General features: G+C 41.4%; 2 protein-coding genes across 7 annotated transcripts in view; both read left to right on the top strand.

Moving 5' to 3' along the window:
* Positions 1–6,107, top strand: part of LOC135948578 (arginine kinase-like) — a 32,236-nt gene extending 26,129 nt beyond the window's left edge. For 2 of the 3 annotated variants that reach the window (XM_065497926.1, XM_065497943.1), the window contains exons 2-5: positions 3,402–3,642; positions 3,750–3,917; positions 4,748–5,074; positions 5,545–6,107. In XM_065497926.1, the coding sequence (XP_065353998.1) occupies positions 3,402–3,642; positions 3,750–3,917; positions 4,748–5,074; positions 5,545–5,895 (1,087 nt within the window). In that variant the 3' untranslated portion in view covers positions 5,896–6,107. Of the gene's footprint in view, positions 1–2,768; positions 2,925–3,401; positions 3,643–3,749; positions 3,918–4,747; positions 5,075–5,544 lie in introns of those variants that run through there. The other variant, XM_065497933.1, reaches the window with a different exon arrangement.
* A 610-nt stretch (positions 6,108–6,717) lies between these two features.
* On the top strand, positions 6,718–12,037 carry Rpn13 (regulatory particle non-ATPase 13). 4 transcript variants are annotated; one of them, XM_065497218.1, is made up of 5 exons: positions 6,718–7,018; positions 7,079–7,307; positions 7,368–7,619; positions 9,096–9,253; positions 11,658–12,037. In XM_065497218.1, exons 1-5 carry the CDS (start codon positions 6,809–6,811, stop codon positions 11,847–11,849), a joined length of 1,041 nt encoding a protein of 346 aa, XP_065353290.1. In that variant the 5' UTR covers positions 6,718–6,808; the 3' UTR covers positions 11,850–12,037. The 4 variants fall into 4 exon arrangements, with proteins under 4 accessions (XP_065353290.1, XP_065353292.1, XP_065353293.1 ...); XM_065497220.1 differs by having other exon boundaries at positions 7,079–7,298; XM_065497221.1 differs by having other exon boundaries at positions 7,079–7,298; positions 7,371–7,619.
* Positions 12,038–12,258: the final 221 nt, after the last annotated feature.

Raw genomic sequence — 12,258 nt, forward strand, 5'->3', positions numbered from 1 at the left:
CAGATCTCAACGAGAGGAATCGGAATAGCCAAGAAAATATGTTCAAGCACTCGAAATTTTGGAGAAAATTGGCAAAATTCGAATTTTTCTTGTAGGAAGGTCCTTTTTTACTATTGCAAATTGTTGAACAAATTGTTTATGGCATCCAACAATTTAAATAATTTTCAATTGTTGCCCAGTATCATTCCACTTTAATTGTTGGTTAGTTTTAAAATTTTTGGGATCTATCGAGTCAGAATTTCAACCAAACTGCGCGTGACCAGGCTCTTCAGATGCTTTCTCTTCATTTTAATTTTCCCCTCAATCCTCCAGCTGCATTATAAAATTCTAAGGTATATAACAATATCCATTTAATTTTGGCATTCATTTTTTTCCTGGGGCTTCAGCAATTATTCAAACAGAAATCTGCGAACCGTGCAAATAATCTGCTGCTTGGTCGGGGTGAAGGGATTTAAATATAAAGTAATCCGATTAGATATCGTGAGTCATTCACTTAATACGCGAAACATATATTTCTTTCTTGGCTGCAACCGGACACCGCAAGTCCAATTCCCGTGACGATCCGAGAGCAGTAAGCAGTATAGTGCTGCACAAATATTTAAATAAAAAGGGGTCGATTGCAGCCGCGGCGACCTTGAACTCGCGTGCAAATCGCCCAACGACACACGAGAGACATATGCTGACACAATGACGACAACGCCCTTCGAGTTAACTAGCTCGAGAGTAAACTGGTTAAAAGGCGAAAAGAATGTTTTTGTTTTGGTGGAAATGCTAAATATTGTAAAAATTAATTTTTTCTCCACAAAATTATGAAGTCTTAAAGTCTTTCGGACCTCAGGAAACTCCAAATTCTGCCTGAAATTGTGTTGAATCAAATTTGCTTTGCTAAATTCTGAAAAAATTATCGCAAGGAACTCCGTGGAGATCATTTGGACCTCTTTGGAGGTCTTTCGGACCTCAGGAAACTCCAATTGTTGGCTGAAATTGTGTCGAATCGAATTTGCTTTGCTAAATTCTGAAAAACCTCTCACAAGGACCTCGATGGAGGTCTCTCGGATCTCGATGGAGGTCATTTGGACATTTTTGGAGGTCTTCCGGACCTCAGAAAACTCCAAACGTTAGCTGAAATTGTGTTGAATCAAATTTTCTTTGCTAAATTCTGAAAAACTTCTTGCAAGGACCTCGATGGAGTTTTCTCGGACCTCTTTGGAGGTCATTCGGACCTTCCCGTCACTCCAATTCAATATTTTACCACAACTATAAAGCAAACGCATCCAAAAATTGTATTAATATGACAAATATTTCTGTATGACTCCGTAAAGAGCCGTAAGGACCTCTCTGGACCTCCCTGGAGGTCATTCGGACCTCTCCTTAAAAATCGTACTATTTTCTAGAAGGAATTGGTGCGAAAATTTAATATAAATTATCCGTTTAATGTCGCACAAAACTCAGATCTAAAATTCTATCCCTTTAAAAATAAAAAATTTTCTAGTTAAAATTTTCAAAGCTCTATTTATTGGAAATAAATCAAAAAGAGTTGGAAATTTTCAACCTTTTTGTTAACTGAATTTTTTACTGAAATAAAGTTTTAACTATGATAATCTCTTTATAACTATTTAAAAACAAGGAATATACTAATTTCCACTGAAGATTAAACTTTGTCAGTTTGAAATATATATTCCTCGTTGAAAGCCAACTGATTCAGTCATACAAAACCATCGCAATTTGCGAAGTAGAGCGTAGCAAGTCGCCGACGGTACGAGGTACCGAGAGCTCGCGATTTCGATTTTCGCACAGAGTGCACGGAGCCACCCCCTGCGCGCAGTGCACTCGCCCCCTGGGCGCCGGGGGTGGCAGTCGGCAACTCTGGCACACGCCCTGCCCGCAGAACTGCATCTCTAAAGCGAAACAATTTTCTGGCGCCGCACCAGCTGTTTATTTTGACTCGCCTATATAATTGTCGGGCCGGCCGGTGAATTGACAAATCAATTAATTTTAATTGAGCAAGCTCCTAATCGATTTTGGCTCGTGAATTTGAAATATTTTTAGAATTAATTTAAAATTTGAGACAAATGATAATTTTGCATCGACTGCACGGCTTTTCCTCGCGAATATGCTTCGATTTGCACGTATACCGTCGGAGATAAGACCACGAGAGCTCGTTTGAATGTGTTCCAATGCAGCGTGCGAAAAAAACGGCCCCGGTGACGTGTGTAACAACCAGAGCAATCCGATTACCAGAATACAATTATATATTATATACTGCCCGCCAGACTCTTCTCTGCTATTTTCGCACTTCTGCGCTTTGCAACAAAGTAGACACCTGCCAAAGGCACCAAAACACTTCGGAACCCGGCCCAAAACATTGCACAATCGGCTCTCAATCGAAAGGCACCCAGCTGTCCACCGAATTTCGACAGATCGGACGGTTTTTCGAAATTTTATTTCAGAGCTCCTCCTTAAATTCGTTTGGAAACGCTTTTTTAAACCATTTTTAAAGGCTCCTTTAAGTTTTAATTACTCTAAAAATTTAATTCGACTAATTTTAGGGGTCCTTTAATAATAATTTCATCGCCACGTGCCGCGAATCTATGAATTTCCCCATTGGAAATGACCCTCCATGACCGCTTTGCCAGAAAACCGGAAGCCTGAGTGGCCGGCGAAAGAGACAATAAAAAGCGGAAGCGACTGCTTTTTCGGCCGGTTCGGTCGGCGAGCAGTGAGCGAGCGGCGAGCGAGCGAGCGCAGAATTCCGATGAGCCACATTCGCAATCGCCTGCTGGTTCGGCTTTGAGCGGCTAGGGGCGCCAGTCGGAGCTCGCCGCTGATTGGCCGTGACGTCACAAAGCAAGCCAAGAGCGAGCCGAGAAAAACGAAGCGGACGACGCAGGCCGATCACTTTACTTTGGCACTCGGCAAGACAGGTAGGCCCTCCGACGGCCGCCCCCGCTGCCCCCGGCGACGCCCCCGCGCCCCCGAAGCGTTCTTTACGAGTCGTAGTTGCATTTCCCGGCGAATTTCGTGGATTTTCTCGCCCCCCTAACCCTCGCGAATTTTTCATTGCTGTGCAATTCCGTGCGTTAATGTCATAAGCCGAGAAAAGTCCGAAAAATCCGACGCCGGCCCTGGCAACCCGGTTCGCTCGCCTTTTCCGGGGCTGCTACCCCACTTTTCCGCCGTGAAAGCTCGCGAAAATTCGCCCATCCCGGCGTGGAATGCGAGGCTCGCGAATTTTATGTATTTGTGCGGAAATGCTGCGATTTTTGCAGCCGGTTGGCGGAGTCCTAGCCTCTCCCGTCGCGCGATCGCTCATTAAGTTCAGGTCTGCCGCGCCGGCAATTTTCGCAAATTCGCAACAAAATTCGCACATTTCTAATCGAGGCCTGCATTTTTTTCGGCAGATTTTCGAGTGACAAAATGGTGGACGCCGCTGTTCTGGAAAAGCTGGAGGCTGCCTTCAAGAAGTTGCAGGGCACCGAGAGCAAGTCCCTGCTCAAGAAATACCTGAGCCAGGAGGTCTTCGACAAGCTCAAGACCAAGAAGACTGGCTTCAACTCGAGCCTGCTCGACGTCATCCAGTCTGGCGTGGAAAACCCCGACTCCGGTGTTGGCATCTATGCCCCCGACGCCGAGTCTTACTCAGTAAGAATTATTTTTTGCTATTTTTCGGCATGGTGTATTTTTTTAAATTAATTTATTATCCAGAAAATAAGAAAATTGAAATTAATTTTGGCTTTTAATTTGCTCAGACTTTCTCCGACTTGTTCGACCCCATCATTGAGGACTACCACGGTGGCTTCAAGAAGGACGCCAAGCACCCCAACAAGGACTGGGGAGATGTTGACACCCTGCCCAATGTTGACCCCTCTGGCGAGTACGTCATCTCCACCCGCGTCCGTTGCGGTCGCTCCATGGAGGTAAACGATTCATTGTTATAGATTTCGCTGTTTTTATTTGAAAACCTCGGGCTGAACTCCTAAAAAGTCGTGTGGACTTCATCTGAGGTCATTTGGATCTCTCTATTAAAACCTACTCTAGCTTGCAACAGCCTAAATTCATAAATATCCCTATTTTATCTTATTAAGACGATAATCACTGCGAAAATTTCCTCTCACACTAGTCGAAAGTCTTTAGGACCTCTCAAGAGGTCATCCGGACTTCTCATTAAACTCGGTATAAAGCCAATATTGATTCGGAAATTCTTTTCATATTAAAAACTGAAGCTACGTTGATGATTTGACACGTAAAAAACCGTTTGGGCCTCCACGGAGGTCATCCGGACCTTCCAGGAGGTCATTCGGATCTCTCTTATAATATCTGGCCGGTTTTTAGTCATGAAAAAATGCTCTTCTGAGCCGGTAAATAAACACAAAAGTTGACTTGTAGTCATTTGGATCTTCCTTGAGGTCATCTGGACCTCTCTTTTAAAAGCACCGACCTCCAGTCTTTGAATTGCTCTTCTTAACCGGAAATTAAACAAAAAGGTTGTCCCGAGATCACTCAGATCTCCCTTGAGGTCATCAGGACCTTTATTGAGGTCATTCGCACCTCCATTGAAGTCACACGGACCTCTCCTTAAAAATCGCACTGATTTCCAGTCTTAAATTGCTCTTCTGAACCTGAAATTAAACAAAAAACTGTCCTGAAATCACTCAAATCCCCCTTGAGGTCATTCGGACCTCCCTTTTGAAGTCATTTGGACCTCTCTAAACCTGAACTCCAATCTAAAACTCCGTATCATCCTCAGGGATACCCCTTCAACCCCTGCCTGACCGAGGCTCAGTACAAGGAGATGGAGGAGAAGCTGAAGGCCACCCTGGACGGTTTCCAAGGTGACCTGAAGGGCTCCTACTACCCCCTGGCCGGCATGACCAAGGAGGTCCAGCAGAAGCTGATCGACGATCACTTCCTCTTCAAGGAGGGTGACCGCTTCCTGCAGGCCGCCAACGCTTGCCGCTTCTGGCCCACTGGCCGTGGCATCTTCCACAATGACGCCAAGACCTTCCTCATCTGGTGCAACGAGGAGGATCACCTCCGCCTCATCTCCATGCAGCCCGGTGGTGACCTGGGACAGGTGATACCAAATTCTTGAATTTTTCTTTGGACTGTAGGGATGAGTTGAGGAGCTTCCTGCGCAAATATGGCCGTCAAGAGCGTCTTAACTGGTATAATCCGATTTATCGGGCTGTTGAGACTAAAATTGCCGCGCAAAGATGGCCACCACAAGCGTCCTGAAATAATATTATAGCTAATTGGACTGTTAAAAGTGTCCATCAGTAATTTTTCCGCCCCAAGATGGCTGCCTCAAGCGTCCTTTGAGAATTTTTCGTACAAAACCGAAATTTCCTCTATGAAATTGCTGTCTAAAGCTTCAAGGCGATAATTTCCCGTATTTATTAATTTCATTTCTGCGCAAAGATGGCTGCCTCAAGCGTCCAAATTTAATTTTATTGATTTAACAGACTGTTTGAACAATTTTCATACTTTTAACCCGTCTAAAAGTTTTATTTATGAAACCAAATTAATATTTTATCGAAATTTCAGGTCTACCGTCGCCTGGTGACTGCTGTCAACGACATTGAGAAGCGCGTGCCCTTCTCGCACCACGACCGTCTCGGCTTCCTGACCTTCTGCCCGACCAACCTGGGCACGACTGTGCGCGCCTCCGTGCACATCAAGGTGCCCAAGCTGGCCGCCAACAAGGCCAAGCTGGAGGAGGTCGCCTCCAAGTTCAACCTGCAGGTGCGCGGCACCCGCGGTGAGCACACCGAGGCCGAGGGTGGCGTCTACGACATTTCCAACAAGCGCCGCATGGGCCTGACCGAGTACGAGGCCGTCAAGGAGATGTCCGATGGCATCCTCGAGATCATCAAGATCGAGAAGGAGCTGCCTTGAACGAGCCATTCCCGCTGCTAAATCAAGAACCACCACCTTGTTCGTTTGTTGTTTGTCCATCGCACGAGACACCGAGGCCACTCATTAAACTAGAGCGAGACTCGTCGCTCGCCAAAAGCAGCTAGTCAGTAGCAGCCGACAAGACTAATTGATTCTCGCGAAACAATAAAAAATGAATTAAAACTCAATAATAAAAATATAAATCAAGGCCACTCCCAGCTGTTTCATTCGTTTTCCTACCCTAAAATTCGCTATGATGAGGATAAAAGAGATTAATTTAGGTTTTATCAGTATGAAGAATTTTGAAAAATTTAATTCGCCACTTTAGATTATTTAAGATTATTATTTTAAGGAGCCAAGATAACTCATTTTCGCAGTGTTGTCGTTTATAGAGACGAGAAAAATCAACAAAAAAACCATTTTCTGGACCTGAAACCACTCCTGCCATCTTTAAAATTCAAATAATTTGATTAATTTGTACTTTTCATCGTCCTAATGTAATGTTTTGCTTGGCAATGATTAATTATTATTTATTCTTCAGCTTTTCAAATGCAAAAATTCTTCAATCATGGCCACCGCCTTTCATTTTCACTCATTCAGTTCGGTTGTGCCCTCTTCCATCAGAATTCTTTGTTGTTCAAAATTCTTCCAGTTCGGCAACGCCCCTGCCGGCCTGATAATGAACCAACACGAAAAACACAACTCATTCATAAGAAAACCGGTTTTCCCATGCACCAGATACCGGTTTTCTTCTATCTACACAGAAATTCATCCAATTAAAAACCGGTAAGGCCATGACTGCTCGTAATTCATAACCGGTATCCGGTATTAATCAGCATTACATTGCTACATATGGACGCGTGTTTCTCGCTCTGAATTCGGCAGTTTATTTCGAAAAAGAATTTCCAGCGCAATGTCGTCGAACCGAGGAGCTCTTTTCGGCAGCACCGGTACCAGCCGGAGCGGCAACAAGCACCTGGTCGAGTTCAGGGTGGGCAAGATGACCCAGAAGGGCAAGATGGTGCACCCGGACAAGCGCAAGGGCCTGCTGTACGTGTACCAGGCGGACGACTCGCTGATGCATTTCTGCTGGAAGGAGCGCCACTCGAGCGCCATCGAGGATGTAATTTGATCGGAAAACTCGGATTTCACGAATTTTACCCATTTTTAATGTTTGAAACAGGACCTGATCATCTTCCCGGACGACTGCGAGTTCAAGCGGGTGCCGCAGTGCACCACCGGCAGGGTGTACGTGCTCAAGTTCAAGACGTCGCACCGGCTCTTCTTCTTCTGGATGCAGGAGCCCAAGAGCGACAAGGACGACGAGCTGTGCAAGAAGGTCAACGACCTGCTCAACAACCCTCCGACGCCCGGGAGCACCCGCAGTGGGGGTGCTACCCCAGGTGAAAACAGTGTGTCTTTTTAATCCTGTTTTCCGCTTTGTTTCTGAAAACAATTTATTTATCATCAAGCAGACAGCGACCTGCAGAGTCTGCTCAACACCATGAGCCAGCAGCAGCTGATGCAGTTCTTCGGCGGGCAGATAGGCAACCTGAGCAGCCTCCTCGGCCCGACCGGCATCTCCGGAAGCCAGTCCAGCGGCGGATCGTCTAGCAGGACGCCGTCCAGGACGTCCGCCTCCAAGACGACCACCGGCGAACGCGGCTCTTCCGAGACCAAAAGCGCCGACACACCGCAACAGGCGCAGCCAGCCGAGGCCTCAGGTTTATTTTTACTACAAACTAGAATATTTCCGTGAAATTTAACAGAAATCCATAGAAAATTATGGTTGTATTTATTTTTAATATTTAGTAAATATTATTTAACACGCTTTTGTTAATATTTATGGTACATTTAACGGTATTAATTATTTTTAATAGTAGAGCAATGTTTGGAAAATGTTATTTAAAGATAGCACCAACATTTCGAGGTCATTTTAATAATATCTTTTACTTGTTTTCTACTGGGGAAATATTTTAAAAATATTTTTATACAATTGCAGTGTAGTTTTCATGGAATTTCATTACAAAAAAATTGAAAATGATTTGTCTCGCCATTTTGGAGAGCAACTTAATATTAATCAGGTTTAAATAACATTAATACTTAAAATTAAAAATTACTTTCCTTGATAAATTATCAAAAGGCGGCGTGCACGGAATTCTTGCAACTTACTATAATATTGTCATCTTTCAAATCCCTCCGCATTAAGGAAGAAAGCGGATCTTCCATGTACTCAAAAAAAAATCCAAAAAAATCAAGTCATTGCTCATAGGGTGGTTTTTGGGGTCTTAAGGGCGGGATGGCGCCGGTTCTGTCACCAATTGACGCTCCTTGGTGAGGCGCATACAGCCATGTGTGGTTTTTCAAAATCAGACCTTTTTTCGAATTTTTACGAATTTATTTCTGCTGGATTTTTGAAAAAGTCAAAATTAAAAAAAAAATACATCGATTTTTCCCAGACAATCAGTTTAGCCTCAATTTAAAGAACATTTTGTGATATTTTTAACAATTTTGGTCGTGCTGTTGATTTTATTTTCTTTAAACAGTAGAATTTTCTCCGGGCCAGGGCAAAAATTTGAAAAATTGCCCTAGGATCGATGCAGAATTTATCTAGAACGATTTTCAGACCTAATATAAGCCGATCTCATCAAATCCTAGAAGGAGATAAATTTATAACTTTAAAAAACGTAATTTTTTCAATTCCTCCTTTAGAAATTCGCAATTTTATTTCTAAACGAAGGACAATTTAAGAGTTTTACCGGGTCCATCGCATGTAAAAGACTGCCGTGGACTTGGAAAACAATTTTCAAATTTGTTGAGCCCATAGAAAAATTAAAAATAATTTTTACTGTTTTTTCGTATCAGCGACGAAAATTTTTTTTTTTAATTAAATTCAGATATTTTGTCCGATCTTTAATATTGACCACTCATCGAATAGGTCTTAGGGAGGGCTTTGATTTGCGATGCCACGACCTGAGATCTGCTCTCAGGCAGGTTTTTAATGCTTTTTCTGGCGATTTTTCATTTTTGCCTATCAAGGACTGTTTTTTTTTTGTGGTATTTTTTGTTCCATATATCGCTTTTATTTTAGTATATTGGTCGATTTATCCACCCAAGGGTTAAACAAAAATAACATTTTGCTTTTCACTGGAAATTTAAAGTAACTTATTGTTCTTTTGCTAATCTGACTGTATTTTCAGTTGACCTGGCGAGTACGTTGACCGTGGACAACCTTCAGGCGATGTTGGCGAATCCGTCGACCGTCCGGCAGCTGCAGCGGCACCTGCCGCCCCTCACGGACGCTGCGCCCGAGGCAGACCAACTAAGGTCCACCCTTCAGTCGCCGCAGTTCCAACAGGTTCTTTAAACTCTCTAATTATTGGGCTTTAAAATTTTCAAAAAACAATTAATATGAAATTTAGACAGTCACCCATTTTTATCTGAGCTTAAAATCGTTGTGGGACCATCAAATGAGCCATTCAACCGTATTTAAGACCTTCTAAAGCGTTCAAAACAGTCTTATTGATTCAAAATCTGTAGATAAAGGCAAGATTTTGCTTAGTTTCGCTAAAGTTTGAATTATCAAGGAATTTTTTATTCAAGGAAATTAAAAATGATGCTTTCTTTAGCACAGTTGGGTGGGTGCCAAATCAGACGTCCCTTCAGCCGTCCTCCTAACCATCCCTTGACCATTATTATTCCCCATTTTAACTGAAAAAATTTAAACATTGCATTTTTTAATCTTTTGCACTTCGATTTATTCACTTCTCAATGATAGAAATGGTTGAAGGGTTGAGTGAGGGAATAATTGGAATAACTTGGGGTCAGTTTAATAAAAAAAACGCAATTTCATCTAATTACGAAAATTCAACAAGAAGCCTTGAAATCTAGTGTTGATTGGAATCATATTTATTGCTGTGTACATTAATCAGGATGAAATTGGGGTTATCTTTATCGTCAGAATTTACAGTGCAGTATTGCTAATCAATTAATTGGAATTAATTAAGTAAGTACAGTCAATTTGGAAAGATTAAATTGGATTTATGCCACTGCTCTGCATTAAAAAAATATCAGGTTTTCTGCAATCCTGCTTAGAAATTAAAAAAAGGGATTTATAAAATAATCTTGTGGTTAATTTATTAATTTGAATGAAAATGGGCTAAATCGTGCATTTTTTATTGTTTTTTCTTGGTGTAGCAAGATTTCACTGTAATTTTATATTTTAAATAGATATTTGAATTTCTCAAGGTTGTCAAATGGTGAAAGAGTTTTTTCAAAGCAAAAATACTGACTGCATAGGTTTTAAGATTGTAACTTAAATTTTAGTAAAATCCGTCCAATAAAATTCTACGTCTGCATTCTAAAAAAATTACTAAATTCGCTCAAATTATGTTAAAGTCGACGTCACAAGCAAATAATTAAAAATTATTAAAAAGTAAGGTGCAAACATTGCCTGCCAAAAACTGGTAAAAATTAAAAAAAATCGTTATTTACCACTGCACTGCATTAAAAAACATCAGGTTCTTTGCAAAAATCTGTTCAACTGCTGTTTTACGTTAAATTTTTGTTTCTGGAATGAAAAAAGTCGTACCTGGAAATGAAAATGATTTTTTGGGCAAATTTCAATTTTTTTGGCAGGGTTACCACCCAGTTTTCACCCCTGGTTTTACCACTCAATTTTTACATATTTGTTTCGTTTGAAATGCAAGAAATTAATTATTTCCATTTTGCCGGTTTTAGCCAGGGTGGTTAAAACCAGGGCTTAAATTGGCATTTCTTTAATTAGTTGAATTTTAAGGCATAAAACGATGAGCACTAATTAATATGGTCAATAATTTATTTTTAATAACGGTGTTGAAAATTTTTAAATGCGGCTTTAAAATTATAATGTTTCAAGGGAAACCGTTTTCTTCTTCCTTTACATATATTTGAGTTGAAGGAAACCTAATTTCAACCAATTTTGCCAATTTGGCCGGCTAAAAACTGGTTAATAGCAGCTTGGCCGAAATAAAAAAGCAGGCATTTTTCGGAACACTATACACATCTACTTATTTATTTTGCAATTTTTAAATTAGTACGGCACTTCGCTAAAAAAAATTATCTTTGAGTCCAATGTCCGTTAGAGAGGAATGATATTGATTTTTTTATTTTAAAAAATGATATTACATGAAAAATTACCCTTAACCGACCATTTTTTTAAATTTTATTGGTTAAGTCCCTCTTTTTTGAGCGTAGGAAATGAAAAAATGCTTCCGGGGTAAGAAAAATTATGAAAATTCAAAAGTGAAAAGATAAAAAACAGTATTTTTTAGTCTTGAAAGCTATTTTTTTCCAAAAATTGCAGACTATCTAAAGGGGTTTGTGTTTGGCCTCATTGAAATTCATCATTTCAAAGTAGCGTCAAAAACTACCTATTTTCAGAAAGCTGATTAAATTTCCAGTTTTTTCTCATTGAGCAAATTTATCTCAAATTTGCTATTTTCGTACAAAATTTGTCTAAAAATTTCCACTGGCCGTTAGAGAACCTTTAAATTTTGTTGGGATTAATAAAAATACCCACAATAAAGTTAATTTATTCGAAAATTGTCTTTTTTTCATTTTAACAATTAAACCGGGAAAATTCACCATCATTCCACTGTAATTGGGGCACATTTTGACATTTTAAAACTTCGAAAATATTTTTCCTTTGAATTTTTGACTTGAAAATAATTATCTTCTCCACTTTTTGTTTATTTATTGTGCGTATTTGAATTTTGTTTCAGGCTGTGAGCATGTTCAGCGCAGCGTTGCAGTCTGGGCAGCTGGGTCCGGTGGTGCAGCAATTCGAGGTGGGCGCCGACGCGGTGCGCGCGGCCAACCAGGGCGACCTGGAGGAGTTCGTGCGCGCCCTGCAGCGCCTGCCCCGCGACCCTGAGCAGCCTGCCGACGTCGACATGCAGCCGCCGCCGCAGTGATGGCCCTTTGGAGTTCATCAACTCGCTTCCGCTCCGAAATGAATCCAATTAATACGACTTAAACAATATTAATAAAATTAAGTCACGCCCTGCGAAGCTTCTGGAGATTTGTGAATCATTTCTTTTTCTTCACTTCAAAAAGAAAGCTTGTAATTGAAATAATACACGCAATTCTAAATGATTCAAAATTTGCAGTTTTATTTTGTTATTCACTTCTGGATTTTTTTAGGTTTGTTTTCTAGTGATTAACGTAAGACAGGCTAGAGAAACCGGACATGCAAAGTTCGTAGCGACAAAAGAATTCCATGAAGTGCAGGGGGACAGCCACCGCGAGCACGGGCGCCACAGGAGCCGCCTGGAGACCGGGAGCACCAGGAGCAAGGACAGCCGGGGCCGACGAGGACTTCCC

Source organism: Cloeon dipterum, chromosome 1, assembly GCF_949628265.1.
Source record: "Cloeon dipterum chromosome 1, ieCloDipt1.1, whole genome shotgun sequence".
Taxonomy (NCBI): domain Eukaryota; kingdom Metazoa; phylum Arthropoda; class Insecta; order Ephemeroptera; family Baetidae; genus Cloeon; species Cloeon dipterum.

Bases quoted from the DNA above. Each gene is read 5' to 3' on its own strand.
- Rpn13 (XM_065497218.1), top strand. From the start codon at position 6,809: ATGTCGTCGAACCGAGGAGCTCTTTTCGGCAGCACCGGTACCAGCCGG. The intron at 7,308-7,367 runs GTGTGTCTTTTT...TTTATCATCAAG, and splicing joins TGCTACCCCAGGTGAAAACA to CAGACAGCGACCTGCAGAGT. The intron at 9,254-11,657 runs GTTCTTTAAACT...ATTTTGTTTCAG, and splicing joins AGTCGCCGCAGTTCCAACAG to GCTGTGAGCATGTTCAGCGC.